Source organism: Pithys albifrons, chromosome 19, assembly GCF_047495875.1.
Source record: "Pithys albifrons albifrons isolate INPA30051 chromosome 19, PitAlb_v1, whole genome shotgun sequence".
NCBI lineage: Eukaryota > Metazoa > Chordata > Aves > Passeriformes > Thamnophilidae > Pithys > Pithys albifrons.
The window spans coordinates 514,132-535,560 of record NC_092476.1 but is presented as its reverse complement, the minus strand read 5'-3'; the positions used below and the strand labels follow the sequence as shown (position 1 = coordinate 535,560).

At 50.5% G+C, this 21,429-nt stretch overlaps 1 protein-coding gene across 1 annotated transcript in view; it reads right to left on the bottom strand.

The window, feature by feature from the left end:
* RHBDL3 (rhomboid like 3) overlaps positions 1-21,161 on the bottom strand; it is a 60,999-nt gene extending 39,838 nt beyond the window's left edge. Inside the window, exons 1-2 of the mRNA XM_071573594.1 lie at positions 21,042-21,161; positions 17,611-17,634 (exon numbers count right to left, since the gene is read on the bottom strand). Coding sequence (XP_071429695.1) covers positions 17,611-17,634; positions 21,042-21,161 — 144 coding nt within the window. The remainder of the gene's footprint in view (positions 1-17,610; positions 17,635-21,041) is intronic.
* Positions 21,162-21,429: the final 268 nt, after the last annotated feature.

Genomic DNA, 21,429 nt, shown 5'->3' with positions numbered 1-21,429 from the left:
GGACCAGAACTGCCCTCTCCTCCCCATCCCACTGCCAGGCTGGGCACCCCAGCTCGATCCTGCTCCCCAGATCTGAGTGTCCTGTGTCAGACAGCCCAGCAACGCCACTGCCACAGGCTGGTCAATCTTCTTATGCAAATGAACTCAGCGTAATTGGGACAGTTCTAATGAGTCCCTGACAATGTTTGCCTTTGTGCACACCAGTGGTAAACACGGACCGAGCTGCTTTCTAAGAACGGGGTGAGGGGAGAGCTGCACTGAGGGACAGCAGCTCAGCCTCTCACAGGGAGGAGGAGGAGGAAATCACAGCTGTTCAAATGCAAGAGAGCTCTCAAAAGTGTGGGGCTGAGGGGCAAGGAAGGAGGCAGATGCTGCAAATAAAAGTAACTGGCTGGAAGTCTCAAAAATATTCTGGGAAGGACAGCCACTGTGGCAGGTCTGAGCAGCTGTGCCCCTGCATGCCAACCTTCATTCCACAGCAAACTTCCAGAGCGCTCGTCCAGCTAAGGATCCTCTGCCCCACGAGGGGCAGAGCTGCCACCAGAGCCCAGGCTGGACTGGGCACACACAGCCCAGCCAGAGCAATCGTGGGGAGTGCCCAGGCTGCAGGAGCACTGTGGCTGCTCAGGCTCAGTCCCTCCTGCTCTGACAGCCCTGCCTCAGCCCCGTGAATCTCACAGACATGCTCTACTTTTGTTGTACCCTCCAGGGCCCACTCAGCAGCCCTGGAAGAAACCTGAACAAAAAGCAACGGCCCCCTGAAATGCTGTCATGCAAACAAGACTCTTCCCACCCATTGCCTCAAGGCCTGAATGGAGAGGGACTGAGCACCCCCTCCCACCCCTGCCTGGTGGTCTTTTTGTCTCGTGACCTTCCCCACACAAACACAACCCCACAACAATCAGGCAGGCAACATAATGTGCCAGCACCGACTTTCCCAGCCCTTCAAGGCAAGCTGGGGAGGGAAGGGGGGAGAGCTGGGGAGGCTCAGAGGAGCAGGGGATGGAGAACAGATAGGATTGGTGAGGAAATACCAAGCAGTCCTTTAATTTCTACTTGTACAGTCCCCATGAGCCAGGATAAAAATAGTTTTAATGAAAGAAACAAAAGAAATGTCATCTCAAGTGTCTTAAAGGGACATGGGAATACCAGCCAGTGGGATTTTCATAACAAAATAAACAAATAATTAAATCCACCCGATAATGCTTCTAAGCACTGTGAACATCTTTTAAAATTCCCTTTAACAAGCCCACAAAATCGAGCCCCTTGGTGCAAACTCCACTGGTTCTACCTGGCTGTCTTTGAGATTTAAAGTCTGAGATGGATTAGAAATAAAGGTTTCCCCTTAGACTGGGGGAAGAGCTTTTTGCAATCACTGTAGCTGTAAAAAGCACCAACACACGTGGAAACCCTCTCTGGGGTGATGCCTCCAAAGCACAGTCTGTCCTGGATGTGGAAAAAGAGAGTCCTCACCTGTGCTGCTGACAGCCAGGAGAAAATGTGCCCCCGAGTGCCCTTGCAAGGTAACAGATACCTTCTGGCTGCTGCAGGACACACATCACCTTTGGGTTGCAAAGGACTTTTTAGGAGCAGATCAGGAGTCCCACAAGGTAAGGGGAAACTCCTGAAATGCTGAGGGATTCTCCCAGGAAAAAACACAGGCTCAGTGGGCAAGCAAGCCCAGTAAACCCAAATGAAATCTCATCTCTCAAAGCCTGGATTCAGAGGGCTTAGCAGGGCCCTTGGCCATGCTCCAGGGCACTGGAAATACATCCTAAGTACCTTCACAAGGAAAGGGGACTGTGCTTCTGCCAAAAGCTGAGATCTGAGTCCCATGAAATCCTGGCAGCTGAGGCAGCAACAGAAAGCAAAGCCACAGGAAAGCACTTGTGTGCTTTACAGACACATTTAGCCACCTGGGGAGTGTGACACAGTAAGAAGTGACATCTCAGCTCCTGGTGCCAGCACCCCTCAGTGCTGGTATGGTTATCACAGCCTTCATTGAACCGCTGCAGAGCAGAAACCACCTGACCAGGTGTGACATCTCCTCCACAGAAAGGTGCAGGTGATGTGGACAGACAGGTGTTGGGTGCAGGAGGCCTCTCCCAAAGCCAGCACACAGTGCAGGGGCCACATCTGGCCTGCTGTGCTTGGTGACAGGCCATGGAGCTGCAACTGAGCCTTGCCCATGTCCTGACATGAACTGCAGTGACTGGCAGAGCAGCCCCACTGAGCTTGCACACAACTGGCAAACTTCCCCCAGCAAGGACACTGTCCCCTGTCAATCCAGCCCAGCCTTAATCCCCAGTGGAAGGATCCCATCAGCACCGTGCTAAGAGGCAATCTTTGAAGCCAGACATTAACAATTAATGATAGAGGAGATGGCAGAGGAAGGGACAGATGGAGAACAGACATAACCAGACTCTGCTCAGCACACTGAGTGACTTGGAGGAGCTGGACAGGAGATATAAAGACAAGATTTTTAGTTTTGGTTAGCCCTCAGTAAAGTACTCCACATCAGCATGTTGGGACAGCCAGAAAGCAAACCAGCCCAACTCCCATGGCCATCACTCTCCTCTCTCAGCATTTCTGTGCCAGAAAATCTGACTGAATAGATTAATACTTGTTGTAGTACACAGGGAAATACAACAGACTTGTTGCTTAGCTGAGATTAAGTCCTGTCCCATCCTGTCCTGTTTTATTGCATTAAAAATTAATTATAATTTACATTAGTCTTGATCATGTCCATGAAAACTATGGCCATTTTAATTAACCAATGTTGCTTCCTCCAGTTCTCAACTCTGCAGAGTCAGGAGGCAGTTAAAGTAAAAACTATTTCTGGTGTCACCAGAAGAAGCAGGTCCTGGTGAACAGGGTCTCCATCCATCCTTCCCTTCCCAGGCCTTGTGGCCCTGCTCTCAGACAAGCTGGAATGAGAATCCCTCCCACACCAAGGAAATAGGACTGTCTGAATGGGTGGGAGGTGCTGAGGGAGAAGGAGGGACATTTCTCGAGGTCTTTTCCAGCCCTACATCTCTGTATTCCTTCCCCCGGGCCTGTGAGCAGGGCTGGGTGCCCTCTGGCAGGAGCTGGTGGTCACAGTGCCCAGCCAAGTGCCCAAGGGCAGTGCTGCCTCCTGCAGCCCCAAGGAGTGACTGTACCCAAAGCTGCCAAACACCTCCAGCTGTCACTGCATTCACAAGACTCGTGAAAATCACAGACTCACAGACTATTCTGGGTTGGAACAGACCCACAAGGATCAGTGAGTCCAACTCTCAAGTCAATGGCCCACACAGGGGATTGAACCCATGACCTTGGCATTGTTACAACCTGCTGCCCACCCAGAAAATCTTGCAGCCACTTTCTCCCAAACAGCACAAACTATGGTCATTTGTCATTTCCTCAGCTGCAAACAGGAGCCACAGTTCAGTGTGCCCCTGGCACACACCCCTGTGAGAACAGAGCAGGCAGAGGGGGATGCAGTGCCCACAGAGCTGCACATTATTACAGCAACAACAGATTTCCCTCAGCCAAACTGCTGAGCTGAGATCGCCAGCACCTGGAGGGGCAATGCCAAGGAAGGCACTAGCAGAGGATTTTTTGCCTGATGTGAAAGATGCTGGGTGTTAGCAAGGCTTGGATCCAGCACTTCACCTTACAAAATATGAAAATAAACCATAGAAAGCTCAGGGGAGAAAACAATTTCAGCCCATTTCACAATATTCTCCCTGATATTTGCTGCTGCCCCTTCAGCCCAGGCTTGCATAAGTGATGAAGAGCTGAAGTGTTTGTCTCACAGTGCTGAAGGGAAAAGCAAAGAGCACCAACGTTTTCAGAGTGCAGCCTCACAACATCTGATGGACCATCACAACCTCTTGTGCTTGGAAAATTAAATTTATCACATGAGTGCTCTACCACGGAAGGGGTGCTTCCTTTAATGAAACCCTCAGTGAAAGAAATTTAATATTTCTATGTCTGCATGCTAAAAAAACACTGTAAAATTAAAATCAGGCAAGTCCTTATCCTTCTGAAACCAGTAATGAAATGAGTGTGGGGCCCAAAGGAGGCAAACGAGGCCCCTTCAGAGGAGCCAGGATTTCATCTGGTGTTTAAAAACCCGCAGTGGCAGATCTGTACTTATTTTAATGACACATCAAATCCTTTTAGTCCTCTATATCCCTCAATGAAAGCCTAATAATGAAAAATTATCTACTAAAACTTGGCTTTTCCTGAAAAACAGTATCTGAGCAGATCTCCAAGGACAGCTATTTCTGTGGTTACCATGAATTGGGGCTGCAATGATTTGTTTTCAGATATCACTGCATTTCACATTTTCACAGCTTCCTTGGAATAACATTTGATACAGAAAAGGTGATACTCACAGACAACAGAACAGCCAACTCTGAGACCACAGGGCCTCTCCATTTGCATTGCTATTGTAACAAATATAGCCTGAGCCACAGAATTCCAAGTCAGAGATCCTCAGGAGACTTAAAAATTCAAGCAATCCATTGCCATGCAACATTAAATGCATTCATTTTTATGGGCATCAAATTCTGCCTGTTAATGGCTCAGCCCTCCTCAGCAGCTCCTGATTTCCATTCCCAGCCTGGGAGCTGCCAGGGCCAGCAGGCACGAAATGCAGGAATACATTAAATCTGAAAAAGGAAACTCATGTCCATCGTAATTCAACTTAATGATGATGTTTTCTTTAGGAGCAGCAGCTGAGCCCGTGCTGACCCCCACACCCCCAGATGCAAAGGAGCACTGAACCCTCCACTGTAACTGCACACAAATTAATCCCATTCAAGCCCTGCACAAAGAGGGAATTCCTTGGAGTTACCTTTAACCAAGTCACTAAAACCCAAGCTGTTGTACAACATGGACTAAATTCAAAGGCCTGAGCCTCACTATGGAAGACAGTTTATCTGAACATACATTAAAATCCTGGAACACTCTCAGACCTTTTGCCAAGGCAGGCAGAATTACCAGCTTTAATGTAGCAGCAGTTTTGATCTTGTAACAGCCAGAGTGGTGCTGGTACATCTATTATTCCTCCTGGAACAGAACCATGGCCTGATATCACACCTACAATTCACTCTTTGTGCACTGCTCTCTAGAAACAGATGTAAGAGAGAGATTCTCAGCAGCAGGTGCCCCCTCTGCCAGCTCAGGGAGGTGGATGGGCCTCTCCAGTGCCCGATCCAGGACCAGTTACAGCTGTGGCAAGGCAAAAGGCTGCTGTTTGAAGCTTGTTCAAGAGGTAAGTGGGTGCTGCAGGCAGAGAGATGGACGTGGGGAAAAGACTCCTGCAAACTGGTTCTCCTTTTTCTCAACTGGGCACCACACGGGCAGACACCACCATGAGGAATGAGGGGCAATGGGCAGCCTGTCCCCCACTGTAACAGGATGTGACCCCTGACCTCCCTCTTCCATGTTTCCACCTGTGAAACTAAATGAACTGTTACAGGAGCACAAGCTTTGAAGTGCTGGAAGAGGAAGGGCTATTGCAGTGCTGAATAAGGCCAATCTCCCACAAGCCACAGCCATGGCAGTGGGACAAGCAAAAACCCTGAGGTGCAGAAGAATCAGGCTCTGAAGGAAAATAAAAGGCTTAGAGCAAAGATGAAAGAAACTGAACATGGAAAGTTAATACTGTTTGAACATTCACTGAGCAGAAATCCTTCCCCAAAGTGACCGAACTCTGGAATTAGCAATCAGGGACTCTGGGACTGCCATCCAGGCTCTCAGGCAAGGCCCACACCTCCCAAGGGCTCCAGCTGCAGGGCTTACTCAGAGCCATCTCACAGGCACCAGCTGCAGCACTGTTCAGAAAGGAAGGGCAGGAGCTGTTAGTCGAGCAGTGCAGAGGAAGCAAACGCTGCTTTTTTATTCGCAGGTCTTGCTACTTGAACTTGTTGCCTCCATCAGATGCCACAGTGATAAGTACCTGTTTAAGAAAAAAACAAGAACAAGAGCAAACCCACCCCCTGCAGCTAATCCAATTAAGACACAGGATAAAGTTGTAGAGGTTAATCAGATCTGAGCCATTGGGTCTCTCTCTGCTGCTGCTTAGTGACATATCTGGAGAGCAACACCAGTGAGAGCAAGGCCAGGCAGAAACACCAAGGACCTGGCCAGCCCCAGGAGGCAAGAGCTGCTCCCCTGAGGCATCAGGCAGCACAGAGAGCAGCACAGTGCAGGGCAGCCCCGAGGGAGGGCTGCTGGCCCCAAGTTTGGCTGTGCCCTCCAGCCTGTTCAGGTTCCAGGACGCTGTGAGTGATGGGCTGGTGCCTTGGACACCCCTTGCAGCAAAGACCAAGGTGTGTCTGCAAGTGCTGCCAGGCTGGAACCAGGATGGAAATGTACTCAGCAAGGAAAGTTCTGCCTGTGCAGCTGCAGGGAGCTCCTCTGCCCTTGTGCTGCATTAGCTGTGACTCTGTGTGCCCAGCCTGCAGCAGGGCAGGGCTGTCCCAGCTCCAGGGGCACCAGCACAGACACCACTTGGGCTGTCACCAACAGCCCCTCCAGCACTGGGAGCCAGAGGAAAGCTGAGCTGGGCTTTGCACTGAAGCAGCTAGAGGGACAGGGTTCAGTGCTGATGTGGGAATGCTGCTCCTGTCACACCCAAGGCATCCTGCCTGCTGCCTGGCCTGAAGCCCTGGCCTTAAAGCTACCTTGGAAAACTGGGCATGCTGCTTGCCCTGGCTCAAGCCTTCCTGTACAGTCAGATCTGCTCTGCCTCTCTCCCTCCTCCCCTCCTGAGGACAAAAAGAAGCCAGTGGCCTCAGCCCTTATTGCTTAGACCAGCATCTGCACCTTGGTGGCAACAACTTGCCCCATGACCACATCCCTGGGTGCAGGACAGCCAGCAGGGAAGGATGGACCAGTGCTGGAAGGTGACCCCCCTGGGCCCATCAGACGGGGCTCAGGCACAGAAGGGCACACACAGTGGGCAGGGGAAGAAAGGTTTTCTATATCCATTTCTTGTGGGCAGGGAGCAAACTTGGACCAGACACTTCTCTTCTCTCCTGACAATACCTGGCAGCCTGTCAGGAGACAGATGGAGCAGGGACTCCTGGGGGATGGCAGAACTGTAGTGACAGCAAGAAGATGCTGAAAGGTGTGTCAGTTCTGACAGTGGTGCCCATCTCTCTGGCTGCCAGCAATACAGGTCCAGGCAAATGATTCCTAATCCAGTGACCACCATCTTCCCCTCTGTAAGGGAACTGGGTCTCTTGATGCCACTCTACCACATTAGACTTTGCCAGCCTCCCTTGTTAAGTTGTTCCTCCTCCCTGGTAAACTCTTTAATCTAAGGACAGTTCCACTGTTTTTCAGCTTCCCAAAGAAACTATGATCTGTAGCCCCCAAAATCAGAACTTGTGCCCTTCCTGAAGGAAGTTTTATCCTTCCTTTGCAGAAAAGAAGTTTTATTGCAATCAGCCATGAAACTTGTCAGGAGAAAAACTACATTTTCATACTCTGGACTTGAAACACAGAACATTTTAGAATAAAAATAGCTCCCTTTTTCACTGTCTGCCAGATCTGGGAGGGAGGTGAAAATCCACAGGGGCTTCTTTGGTGCGTGAAAAGCAGAATTCTATAGCAGTGAGTTTGCACTCACTTATTTTAGGTTAATAATAGCTCTGCAATAATACTTAACTTTGTGCAGAAAACCAAACCCTGGGACAGACACACGCTAGCTGGTGCTCTGCTGCTGAGTACCATGACAACTCAAACACACCCATCAGAAAGGGAGCGAGGGAAAATTTTAAAATAAATTAAGAAAAAGTAGTAATTAAAAAGTATTCATCACATCACAGATTTCCTGCCTTTAAGCTGATTTTCCTCAATGTCCAAATACCTGTTCCTGTATCAGCAATCATGGCAAGTATTTTGGCAAGGAATGAGTTGCTCTGTGTGCATGACCCAGGGGTGGGCACAGAGCTGGGCAGCCCATGGCCTTCCCCCACAGCTCCTGATGAGGCTCCCTCATCCCTCAGCCGTGCAGTGGGGCAGCAAAGGAACCTGGGATGGTATTCAACCTTCCTCCTCTCCCTTCTCAACAGGGAGAAGGACAGGCCATGCAGTGCCTGAAGCTTTTTGGGGAGCTCAAGCCTGTGCAGCTCAAACACAGCAAACAACTGTCCAGCTCACTTCAGAGCAGGAGGGTTACCCAGTAATCTGATGAGGGGAGAACAGCCAGTCATTCCCCTGCTCTGAATCGGTGTGGGATGGCAGTGGGTGGATCCTCTATACAATCCTTGCCACTAGCAAGGAACACAACACCAGGGCACTCAGAAACATCCCCGCTGCTGCCAAGTCCCAGCTGGCACACCCTGAGCATCCTCAGCACGGGGGCAGGCCCTGAGCAGGGCTGACTGTCTGCCTGCTGCCATCAGAGAAACACCCTGGTGCTCCCAGGAGAGAGCTCGTTCAGCTCCCCTCCCAGGGGACAGTGAGCCCAGAAGGACCTCAGGAATCCTCCAGCACTCCCACTGCAGAGAGCACCTTCCCCTGAATGAGCTGCGAGCGCAACTCAGGGTGACACTGCGAGGAACCGTCCAGTGCAGCTCTGTGTAAAACCTCCACCCACACATCAGCTACATAATTAATAAGGATGAAAGAGAACATTATCCCAAGCTGGTGTTCAGATCCTCAGTGCTCAGCAGAGCTCGTTATACTCTGTTCAGCCTGAGGAGCCAGCAAAAGGAACATCACACATGGCACCACATGCCTGGTCATTAAATACAGGCTTAGAACCCATAAAGTCAGGGTTGCTTGCAAGTGAGGGGTAATTTTTTGCATGAACTTGTTTGTTTTGCAGTAGACACAAACGTTAATTAGTTTTCATAGTTTCATTGCTCCACATGGCCAAATAACAGCCTGGAGCTTCCAGTCAGCTGGAACCACATAAGGCCCAGAAAACTCTTACTGTGCTGTTCAGGACTGTTCACTGGGATCATAAATCAGCAGCTGGCAAATGACTTTTCTGCCCCAGCTTTTCTTGGCCCCAGTACCAACACTAAATGATCCCCTAAATCAGTGCAGCACTGGCAGCTCTCAGCTCATGGGCTGCAGAGGGAATAAAGCTGGAAGAAGCTGTTTCAGATACATAAGACAATTCTTTGGGGGGCATTTTGACCATCACCACCCTGAGAGAAGTCATCCAGTGCACCTGTTTGGTTGAATGGGACTCTGGTTCATGGAGCCCTAGAAGAAAGAACACCAGAATATTTAACATGCTGAGGCAAAAGAGCAATCCTGCACACATATTCCAAAGACCTGCCCAAACAGTTCCCAGGGCTGGCAAGTCCAAGTGTGAAAAAACAAGCTTACAGCTCACTAAAGAGTCTTCAGACACTTTATTTAGGTTGGAAGGAAGTTATTTCTGCAGCCACGGTCTCCAGGCACAGCTCAGAGACCAAAGGCAGCAGCAGGACCATCTCCCATGCTCTCAGAGCAGTCTCCCCAGAGGGGCTCCTTAATGCACAAATCAATGCAAAATAAATTTCTCCAAGACCCAAATACTATTGTCAGAGGACACATGAAGGAAAATGTTTGTGCCTTCCCTGCTGACTGGGAGAACAACCCAGAGACATAAATCCAGTGACAGCAGGACTGTGTGCAAAGCAACTCCTCTGTCAGCAGCCACGAGGGAGTAGCTGAGGGAAGAGGCAGCAGCTCAGATGGAAGAAAGAACCACAATAAACACTTTGGTTTTCCTCTCCAGTGCAAATGACAAAGCTGAAAACCAACATCCTTCCATGGAGGCCACTGCAGTGGGAAAAGATGCTCAAGGCCCACTTCCCATTATTTCTCAGCATGAGGGTAAGTAAACATGTGAGAGGAGTGGCAGGAGGACAAGCATCTGGCTCTGGTTCATGGCCAAGGGCCAGAGCTAAAACCCCCTTTTCTCCCTAAATCCCTTCGGGCTCAACCCCACTCTGGTCTCAGCCCCAGCAAAACATACAATTGATGTTAGACACAGGAAGGATCCAGGACAATTGGCACACTTGTTTTCAAGTGCTTTTCTAGACCAAGTTAGAGCACACCGGACCAGATCCTGCAGTGCTTTTTGTGAAACTCTGTTTTTCACTGTCTGCAATACTGACCCTTTCTCTGCCATGAGGCTACACCTCAAGGGCTGTAACCTGTAGGGTGTCATCAACAAACACTTCCACTACAACTGCACATCACAAACAAGTGCTACACAAACCATGGCCTCCATCATCACTGCTACCTGATCATGAAGGATCACAGAGGCAGAGAGATGTTGCCTCAGGCAGCACAGCCCTGAAAAAGTGCATGAAACCAGAGGTTTGATGACAATCACAAACAGCTTTGCTCCAGCAGCCTCATTTATCTCTTCCTCATGCAACTTGGGAAACTTCAGAGTATTTGCTACTCACAAAGTACGAGAGGTATCAAAGAACATGAAGAACTATTTCCTGGGGGTAAGACTGATCTTGCTTGCTCAACATCAGTTCCACACATCCCTACTCTTCTCACCAGCAACACAGGGGCACTGCAGACAGCTGTTCCTAAGCAACAGGAACATACACTAAGAACACATTCTTTGTGTCCTGCTAGTGTGGGGTTTTACTTTGAGAGTTGAAAGAATTAAAGGCCCAAGTGAGACTTGGTGTCATCACAAACATTCAGGACTTTCACTGCACATTTCACCAGGATATATTGAGTGCAGTCAACAGAATATCCCTGGTGCCAGCATGAGCGGCCAAATCAGGGTTCTGCCACCACTCAGGGAGAGGGAAAGGAGTGACTGCAAGGGCTACAGTTTGGAACAGGCAAAAGCTGCAAGGTTTGAGTCTTACAAAAATTCAGAGCATTCAGAGATCAGCGTTCCTCAGCAGCCTGTATGTACAACGGTGCAGGAAAACAACCCATCAGCTGCACCCCATCAGCTTTGCCTCATGGTACCAAACTGGTTTCAGACCAGCACGAAGTACAAGGCTTAGTGAGGAGGCAGAAAGAGATCACAGCTTCCTTGGCTGCCGACAGACTCAAACCCACTGCTGCATTTCATTTGCAAACTTGCCCCAGTACATTCACACTGACTGCAAACACCAGAAAGCAAAGGGAACATCACATTCTGCTGCAGGGGAGAAACATTCGCTTTCCCGGTCTGGTAGAGAGTAACTTTAAAAGCCCTGCAAATGTTACAGGCATAAGTGATGATGGTGTAGAAAAGCACCTCCACACTGTTTCCCCTCGCTGAGCAGCTGGCTCGTTCCTCTGGAGACGGGCTGATCTCTTCCCCTTCCCTGCCATGACAGCACAGAGCACAATGCACCAGCTGATTTGCAAAACAGCGTCAATCCACTCTGCGTTTACGGCTTTTTCTCCCCTTTCTTTTTAAACACGCAGGCTTAAATGTTTTTATTGCTTCAGTGGTTTTCTATGCGCAAGACAGGATTTGAGAACAATGCAGCAGCAAGGATCTGCGTGCCCGAAGCCCATCCCGCACATTCAGCTGGAAGGGCAGAGCGTGCCCTTCCCCAGGCTCGCTGCGGAGGGGTCGGGGCAGGGCACACACGGTCGGTCCCGCTCGGACGCCGCTCTCCAGCGCGCAGCTCCTCCAGGCAGCTCACACGCGGGAGGTACACAAATGTGTAACGAGTAGGAAGCCTCCCGAGGCTTTTTACGAATCTAGAGGCATCAAGCTGCCAGTAACTCATGAGGTGTGTAAGACTGACTCAGCCTCCATGTGCGTTTTGGTGTGTTTGTTACGGCTTCCTGGAACATTTCAGGAGGTGCCTACTTTTACTGGCACAAACTCGGTAGTGCTGTGTTGGCTACACTGCCAATATCTGGTTCGTTCTGATGGCTTCTACTCCCAAATTTTTGTACTAGGTAAGGCCAACAGTCTGTGTACAGGCTTGTGGGACTGGAGAGAGGAATAACCAACTAGCCAGGGAAATGAGGAATGGGACAGCTGATCACAAACCTTTCACACTGCAGGGAGTGCAAACCAACCCCAGAGACCCACATCCAGCTGAAGGGCTGGCTGGTGCTCAGTGCACAGAGGTATTAGAAGATTAAGGAGGAACTTGGGGCATTTTTGCTGTTCATCTTGCAAGAGGCAGGAAGATCATTAATGACCTCCGTGTAGCTTTTCCATGCTGAGCCATCAGTCCAGGGGATCGTGGCTAAAAGCCAAATCTGGGTATAAACCTTGAAGTGCTGGGAGATTGTCATCCACTGTAACAACACTGGGGGTGGACACAGGCCAATCCAGGCACAGCAATGTACATTAACCCCCAGGGGTAATAGTCTCTCAGACATATTTTCACTGCTAAATGCCTCAGTTTCCCTCCTTGACTGAGGGAAGGATAAATTCCCCTCCCCTCTTTCCTGGGCGCTGCTATATTCAAAAATGCCTCTGGCAGAAGGCAGCGAGGAGTTGACAGTCCCAAGGGCATCAGCAAACCAACCTCTTACAGCAAAACAGATCCTCTCCTCCCAGCCCATTCTTCCCTTCAAGGCTGTCCACAGGGCAATGAATTTGAAGGGACTCTCTTTTTTGCCCCAACCCCATAACCCAAAGTGGAGGAGTCAAAGGGTTAATGTTGCATGACAAAGGTCAGCCCAGTTTGGGGAGAGAGGAGAAAGGGAAGCATTGTGGCCACAGACAGCAGCTCCCTGCGACCACAACGCCACTTGAGAAATGTAAAGTGATGGTGCCGCTCAGAGAAAGGGCCTGAGAGCCCGGCCTAAATCCCAGGGCTTTATGGCTCACAAAAGCCCAGCCCCTCGAGTCATTAATCGTGTGCTCCATGGCTGGGAGCCTCAAAGAGCAGCAGATGACACATGCCCAGCTGCCGCTGCTGCCCCTCCTGAAGGTAGTGGGGCAGGGGCAGGTGCACTCCCAGTGCCCTCTGCTCGAGACTAATCTATTCTCCCTCCTTGTCCTCTGCCTTTCATCTCCTCCAGCAGCCCACGCTGACAACTGTAAATGAGATTAGACTTCAAGGCGTGGGGCAGATGCAGAACCCCCTCTGTGCATTGCCAAGAGACCCTTGTAGCTTTTAAAATGTCCTTCCTCTTTACAAAGGACAGCTTGGAGGAGGGGGAGAATGGAGCACATTTCTTGTCACACTGTCACAAGCATCTAATACAGCAGCCAAGGCAGACCCGGGTTTGGGGACTGGATGCTAATCTGTTGTCATCATGGACAGCCTTCCCACCAGCACCTCTGACTCTCCAGTTCACGTTAGGAGATGAAGTAACAAGCCTATTCCTGTTTCCTAATTCCAGTAACCTCTTTTCAGCACCATCCCACTTCAATGTGGACACATGTCCTGATCAACACTACTCTGAAAAGGCAGCGACACACCAAAGCTCAGGCAAGGACTTGAAAGCTGCATAAAACCCTGTGCTCAACACCCCTGCACAAGGCACTGCCTACAGCTCAGCAGGACCTGTCTGGAGAGGTCCTGCAGCCACAGCTGGCAGGGGTTCTCCAGCAACAACAGGCAGGGAAACTTTTCCAAGGGAAGGGAGATGTTTAGCTCAACAGTGCCCCAGCAAACAAAATGGAATGTCTTTTACAGTGTGGAAATAGTTTGTCCTGCCTGTGCTAAAGGCTATCCAGAGAAAAGGAACATAGTTAACATAAAAGATATGGAGTTCAAAATCATTCCCTTTCTCATTTACAACCAACCATCATAACATCTGGCCTGATTTTTATGGATTGCTTTGCAATTTCAATTGTGCAGGAACCAGCCCTGGACTTAAGGTGGCTGCAAAGTCAGCATATTTTAAAGCATATTTTAAAGCTTCATGAGAACACGGCAGAGCAGGTTCAGCTGCACCCACTGCTGGCAGTGTCAGCAACTGATCCCTTCCTGGTAAGTGCATATCTCTACAGCCTTGTTTCTGAGCTCAAGATTTCCATTAGCTGCCCACACAGACTGGGTAACTTGGCATCTCTCTGCATTCCCCATAAATTCTGTTCATCTGTTGCCATCACACCCACGTACAAGTCTCAGGAAGGAATCCAGGATCTCTAAAGCAGCTGCAACAAAACACAGCCTGGATTGACAAGCAATAGGATCAAGGTGCTGAGCCAGTGAGGAGGGTCTTTTTGCAGAGTTTTGTGGGTATCTATTTAAAATAAGTTTGTTGTCATGACTACAAACCAGGGTATGGGTGAGAAGTGAGAACTCCAAGATGAGGGCTGGTAATGTTAACTCACCCATTGAAATCTCAGCCACCATGGGGATGGGAAACAGAGACCATGATACAAACTCTGGGCATTTAACAAGGCTAAAAGCCACCTTCAGAAGAACAAAAATCACCTTCCTGGATAGTCCCTTTCACCCAGCACAGCCAAGGGCTGGATAATTCTGATCAGCTGCAGTCACTGGCAAAGCAGGGGCACTGGGGACGTGGAGGCAAAGAAGGGCACCCAAGGCCCTGCAAAGGGCACAGCAAAGCAGGACTGCCCCTCAGGAGACTCACCTGCAGCCTCACTCTCTAACTGTGAACTTGGCTTCAGCAAGGACAGGGAGATGTCCTCATGTCTGCATGTCAGGCAATTAACGAGGATCTTATTAGCCCAGAGATGTGTGAAACTGCCAGGAACTGCTCCCGGGACTGTCACCTTTGGAACAGCACCAGGAGATTAACAAGAAAACGGGGGTTTGGCCAGTGAGGAACAAATGAAGAAAGCCCAGGTGACTGCAGAGGGATGGGGAGAGGCAATGCCTTGCTCTCTCGGGTTCCACAGGAGCCAGAGGAGTGTGCAGAGCTGGTGCAGGCTCTGCAGAAGGCAGCAGATGTGTGCGTGGGGGCGGGGGGTGTTTATGAGCACAATAAATAAATGTATGAATCCCTATAAAAGTTCCCATATAAAAGTGAGTTAGAGCTGCCCGAGGGCCATGGCCTCCTAATAAAAACCACATCCTGCAAGCACAGTATGAAGCAGCAGCTGAACTGTGACTGTCTGGCTGCAGCACTGAAAAGCTGTGAGTCTGCTGCTCCCAAACTCCTGGGGGAAGTGCTGACCCCACTGCATGCAGGAGGAATTTTGGTACTTGCTTCAGTGTAGTCAGGATTTTGCCCTGGGAGGGGCTTCTTTGAACCTCAAAGCATAGGAAGCAGTTCTGGGTCCGACTTTTTCTCAAATTTAATCCTTTTTACTTCTTAAAAAGAATCAATCTGCAAGTGGCTGAAGATCTTGGCTTGAGTCACTGACAGTTCTCGGTGTGACAGATCAGAGCTGGATCAAAACAAATAAAAAACTCCTCCAGAAAGCATGGTCAGTCACTCCTCTCCCCTAAAATAACCAACCAAAAGTACTCCTTTTTGGCTGAGCAGCAATTTCCATCAAAATGTTCTGAATTTTTAACTATGATGTTGGGGGGGTGGTCATTAAAATAACAAACTCTTTAATTTTGTATGTCTAAATAGAAACCTGCTGCTTTTTTGGTCATTAAACTTAAATAAGAGTTTTTAAAATATCTCCCCACAGAAAAAGAAGTGATTAATAATAATTTCTTCTTCCACTCAAAGCCTGGGGAGGGTGTGCTGACTCCTCCCTGGCACTGTTTTCTGGGTAATGGACTATGACAGCAACAAGGCACTTGCAGATTCCCAGTCTGTGAATTCCCAACTGGCTCTGACACTTTCCCCAGAGCCTCCTCTTGCTCTGCTGCTCTCCTGGGAGGTGTGAGCAGAGCCCCACGTGTCTCAGCCATCAAACTTCAGTCCCACGTGCATCTTGGGCCACCCATTCCCACTCAGGGTTCAGGTCCTCACTCCCAGGGAGAGCTGCAACTGTTCCCAGTTCCAACACACAGGCCTTCTCTAGTTATTAAGCCTGTCCTCATGCTTCACATGGGTGCCAATCAGAGCTAAACAAACCACTCCCCTCTCCTACGAGCACGTTGCTGCTGGGAATAGCAGCCTTGTTCCATGACAAACAGCACCTTGCAATGCCCTGTAGGACTAATTGCATTGCTGTGCTGATACAACGCTCAGGGAACACGTCAGATTTGCCCACGGGCAACGAGGACATCGTTGATTTATTCAGGACCTACAACGAGGTGTCACAGGTTGCATTCTCTTTGATAATAAAGCCTTACAGACAAGGTTTAAAATTCAGCTGCAGCCCTAATTGAAAAACAGCTAATTACTGAAGGTCTGCCTTTACAGCCAGTTCCATTGTTACTGGGCTAATGTTCTGTAAATCCAACAGTCAAACTCTCCCTTCCCTTAGAAAGAAGGAAAAAAAAAAGGAAAAAACCCCATCTACTGTTCAAGCAAGTCCAGTGGGAAATTACAGATTCCTCTCTTTCAGCCCGAGGTACCTACCAGCCAACAGCCCCATCCCACAAGGGCTCAATGACTTCAAAGGATGCTTGTGGAATCAGCCTCCAAATTAAGGCCAGTGTTGGGAGACAGAAGAATTCAAAGTGGTTGCAGCAAACATCCAGCCCAGACCACAAGCAATTTATTGTGCACCCACCTTTTCAGTGGCAGCAAATCCTACGAGCCCCAGCAGATTCAAACACATCACGCAGTTTGGGTGTGGCCATTACAGTCACTCAGTTCCCAGCTGTGCCACGGCAGGAGCTGCAGTCCCCACACGTGGGTGAGCAGCTGGTCTCAGCTAACTGGGTATGAACCAGAACAGGCAGCACAGTTCATAGCGGGGTGATAATGGGACCCCCAGGGGACCAAGGACATCCTTTCACACACTGCACCACAGCCTCTGGCTCGCAGTTCAGCCAGACACAGAGAGCCAAGATTATGCCTCATAAAGCAGGGACAAATCCCATCCCAACTTTACTGCCAGTGTCAGAGCAAGCTCCCTTGCAGAAGGTGACATTTCCACGCACACACAACTGCACAAAAGTTTATGGCATCAAGAGAGTGCTGCAGTTTAGAAGAAGCCAACCCTGGAAAACCCTCCGGTTCGTGGCTGCTTCACCTTTCAGCCTGGCAGATGGAAGGAATGCCACAAAGCAAACGTGTCAGTTCAAGCAGCTAAAAGCATCATTTACAAACTAGAACCCACACCCCCAGTCTCTGCAGCTCTGGGTCAGAGCTGTGCTGATTTGAGCCAGCTACAGACCTGACCCAAGGCATTTAACAGGACACAGCCACAGTCCTTGGTACAGGAGCAGATGCTTGGCTAATTCTGTGCTCGTTTAAAGCAGCAGGTGCTTGCCGGAGGATGTAACCCCACAGAAGTCAGTTTAGCAGCTGGAGAGCCATTTCAAAGAACACAGTGCTGGTTTTACAGGTCCTAGTCTGCCTGCCTGGAAGACTAGAACATCCTTTAATCCACAGGCAAGGATAGCACACCTGGCAGCAAACAGAGCACCTGCTGCAGCACCTTGGCTCAGCCCCTGTGCCATCAGGGATGGCCTCACTCCTGTCCTGGGCTACTCTGAAGAGGGACTGAGAGAAAGGCCCAGAGCAGTCGTGGTCAGTATGACTTGCACACCAGCACCCTGGGAACTGGGAGCACGTTACTCCCAGGCTGGATTTTAAATGCAGGGAAAGCCAGTACAGAGGAAATTAACTGGAGGAGTCTTTGCTCACAAGACAGAGACAATATATCAGCTGTTCACATACCTGATCAAACAGGGCTTTCCAGTGCTGAGAGGCAATGCATAAGGGAGGAAAAAGAAGAAAAAGAAGGTATAAGAGCAACAGCATTAATGTGCAGTAAACTGTAGAGGTACATTCTAACAGAGGAATAACCAAATGATTTAATGCCATTTCCAGCATCCTTCTTCATCCCAGAATCACCTACCCTTCCGGGGGAGGAGGCAGGGGGAATCTACCAAACACAGGGAGGACAGTTTTCATTTACAAATCCAAATTAGGATGAACTCAGAACATTCATGTGTTAATTCTGTTTTCTTCTGCTTTGTCTACTTGCAGGCAAGCAAGGAATAAAAGACTTTTCTTACTCACAGGGATCAAGAAAGCTTGGTGTATATTGAGGGGAGGGAGGAATTAGCAATGGTTTTTCAGATCACTTTCTGAGATTCTGTGGCCCAACACTGACCCCTCCATTGCCTTGCTGGGTAGTCAGAGCCCCGTTTGCTGCCTGCTCCTGACCCTGGCAGGGATGTGCTGCAGGGTCTAACAACCCATCAGTTCTGTGAGCCTCACATGTGCACATTTGAAAAACAGGTAATTCCTCTTGTGCAGGGTGGGAGGGTGGAAGATTGGAGAGAGCCCATTATAAGGATTTACCCAGCACCTTTTGTTCTAGAATATCTGCCTTAAAAATGCTGAACAGGAGGAAGCTCCACTTCAGCACTCACAACCATGTGAACACTCTACAAGTCCTTGTCACTTGGGAACAGAAAAAACAAGCTGGAAACTGACTCTGATTTATGTTTTGTAGAAAGACCAATGTCAAGTCACCTCCCCAAACCAGACTTGCTGCCTCAGTGTCCCATGGAACAGGGGAAATTCCTGATGAATTGTATGAGGCTCTCTCTCATCTCTCCTGGATTAGGCACCAGTTGAGAACACAGCAACTTCCATGGGGCAACACTGGGGTAACCACTGGCTTGGGATCTTCAGAAAGAACCTTGCACATTTCAGCCCTTCTGTCTGAAGTGCTGTTCAGCACAACATTTTTTTTTGGTGCCTCATTCACCTCCCCAGGAAAGCAAATTGAGTAAAATAACAAACATCAGACCCAGAGGAGCAAACCTCCTCTCTGTGCTATAGCAAAGCAGAACTCTGGTGAGAGTCCTATTTAGTCCTGCAAGAACATTTCCTTTCACACAGTAGGCAGATCTAAAGCAGAATTGACTGGACTGACAGTGGGATACCAGGCCACCAAATTCCTTTTCATTAGTTAAGTTGTTGGCTCCCCTCCTCCCTATGTCTCTCTCCATTTATAAACTCCCATTTATCATCATAAATCAGCCCTGCACTTTAAACAGAACATTTTGGGACTGCCTGGATCCTGGCTTTGTGGAATGCTGCTCTGAGAGCTGCAATGACATCACAGCCAAGCTGTTACACACTGTCAAGCCTGTGACAGTCAAATCCCCACCACGTAACATTTTTGTGCTTAATAACACATAGAGAACTGACCTTGTGTCAGTTCCTGCTGGCCAAGCCAGAGAGCTTCCATCAAGCATTCAGATGTAATAACAACCAAAAATCAACCCCCATGATGTCTCAGGGGGGCACAGCACAGCACAGAGCAGTTGGAATTTTCAGAGATGATGCTCTGTATCCTGCTTGTTTCAGCAGGAAATCTTGGCCCAGGAGAAGGAGGGCATTTTCACCACTTCCTGCTCCTCTGACTTGCAGATGACATATGATACCTCAGGCTTCTGTCACATCATCCACTGCCAGATCTCAGCAGCTTCCTGTAAGAAATGCAACTGCAGGCTCCAGGTCTGTTTTGTTGATTACAGAGAACAAGGTACCAGAGTCAGATAACAATGCAGATCCTCACATGAGTAACAGCCAGCCTGGGTCTGCCCCAAGCTGTCCTGCCTCAAGGTCAAGCAGCAAATCACCAGCAGAACTGGGATGGCAATCTAGACTTCACCAGGGAATGCTCCTGTCCCAGGAGCCCAATCCTGTCAGGCACTCAGCACTTCAGCATCTCCTGGGTCCCTGGCAGGATTGAATTGCTAATGGCTGCATTCATGTATATCACAATAGGACCATCCAGACAAGCACAAAATTTGTCAGAGAAGAAAAGGTCACAGTCTGACGTAAGCAAGCACTGGGATCTGGAAACCTGGAGTGTGAAAGCTCCTGGAAAATCACCCTTTTCAAGTCAAAGCTACACGTACCCCCGGATCAAGCATCTTCTCCCAGGACTGTCCGGCAGTGTTGCAGCAGAGGTCAAACTGCATCACACGTTCCCTCCTGACTGCACAGTGCTCAGGAATACAGCCTGGGGAATGCAGCTCTACCAAGCAACTGCACTTCCTCCGCTACCCTCTGGGAGGAAAATCCAACAGCAGCCGAATTCTAGGTGACTCAGAGGGCTGGGGCATGAGGAGCCGGGTCTGGCCCTAAACATCCCCGGGCGGGTTCCTCCAGCAGCGTCAAAAAGTAGAGAGCAAAGGGGATGCGCCATTGCTGAAGGTTCAGCTCCCAAGTGTCCCTCTCGTTGCGGTGCAAGACCCGAGCCAGAACCCGCTTCAGCAAGACATTCGGCATCTCTGCTTCTTAGCTCATTGGCAGGAACAGCCCCTGCGCTTACCGCTGCAGACCGAGCAAACACTTTGCAGTCCTCATCCCAACCGAGCTAGCTGGGAACGAGAGCTGAGGAGTCCTGGGATGCACCAGGAATGCAGGATCTCTCACGTTCACTCGCTCCCAGACAGGTGCACAGCGAGCTCCTGCCTCCGGGACCGGCAGGCGCAGAACAATCGCCTCAGCTCTGCAGTCGCTGCCGCTCAGCCCGGCAGGAGCAGACTCGGTGCGCGCAGGACCACTCGGTGTCCTTCTGGGCTGGCTGAGCAGCGGCAGAGACCTGGCGCCAAGTTATCCCACCCTTGGGTGCAAAGATAGCTCGGAGGGTGGAAAGAAGCCATCAGCACTGCCGGGACGAGGAAAAAACTTCCTCCGCTGTTTGTTGCTCAGGGGCTGGAAGAGGGAGCAGCTTCCGAGAGCGGGAGCGTTTGACTTGTGTCACCCTCGGGGTGGCTGCGACTCCGGAGAAGCTCCCTGTGCCCAGGAAGCCCCTCGAGCCAAGGTGTGAGTCCCTCTGCAGGCTCCAGAGCCGTCTCCGCCACAGCCCGCTGCCCGTGCCCGGCCAGCCGCAGCATCCCCGCGGCGGGCGCGGGTACCCGCGGACCGGCCGGCCGCCTGTCCGGGCCCCGGGGCAGGGACGGGAGGCAGCGGCGACCCCGGGGCCGGAGCGAGCCCGGAGGCTCCGGAGCCCGCAGACAGCAGCGGCGGGGTCACCGGCCCCGCTCCTGCCCCCATCCCGGGCTGCAGCTATGAATAGCCTGAGCCGATTAACCCGGCCCGGGGGAGAGCGGGGAAGGCACCGGGCGAGGCAAACTTACATCCTCCGCGGCCATAGGTAGGACATCCTCGGAGTCCAGCACCTCGATTTCTTCCGCCTCCGAGCTGGCAGCCACAGCAGGGGAAGAGCTGGCGTGAGGCTCCGGCAGCCTGTCTCCCATGCTTGGAAACGGTCCCCCTCCAGCCCCCGCCCCCCCTTCTCCCCAGATCCTTAAAGAAATTAAACCTAGCTGCTGCTTGGCAAACTTTCAAGCGCAGCCGAGCCTGCCTTCATGACTCCCGCAGCCGCGAGCGGAGGAAATCCTCCATCCAGGGAACATCCAATTAGCGGGGGCAGCGCCGGCGGGCGGCATCCCGGCGGCCGAGCTCCGGCCGGGGCACTGACCCCTCCCCGCGTCCCGCTGCCCGCCCCTGCGGCCGGGCGGTGCC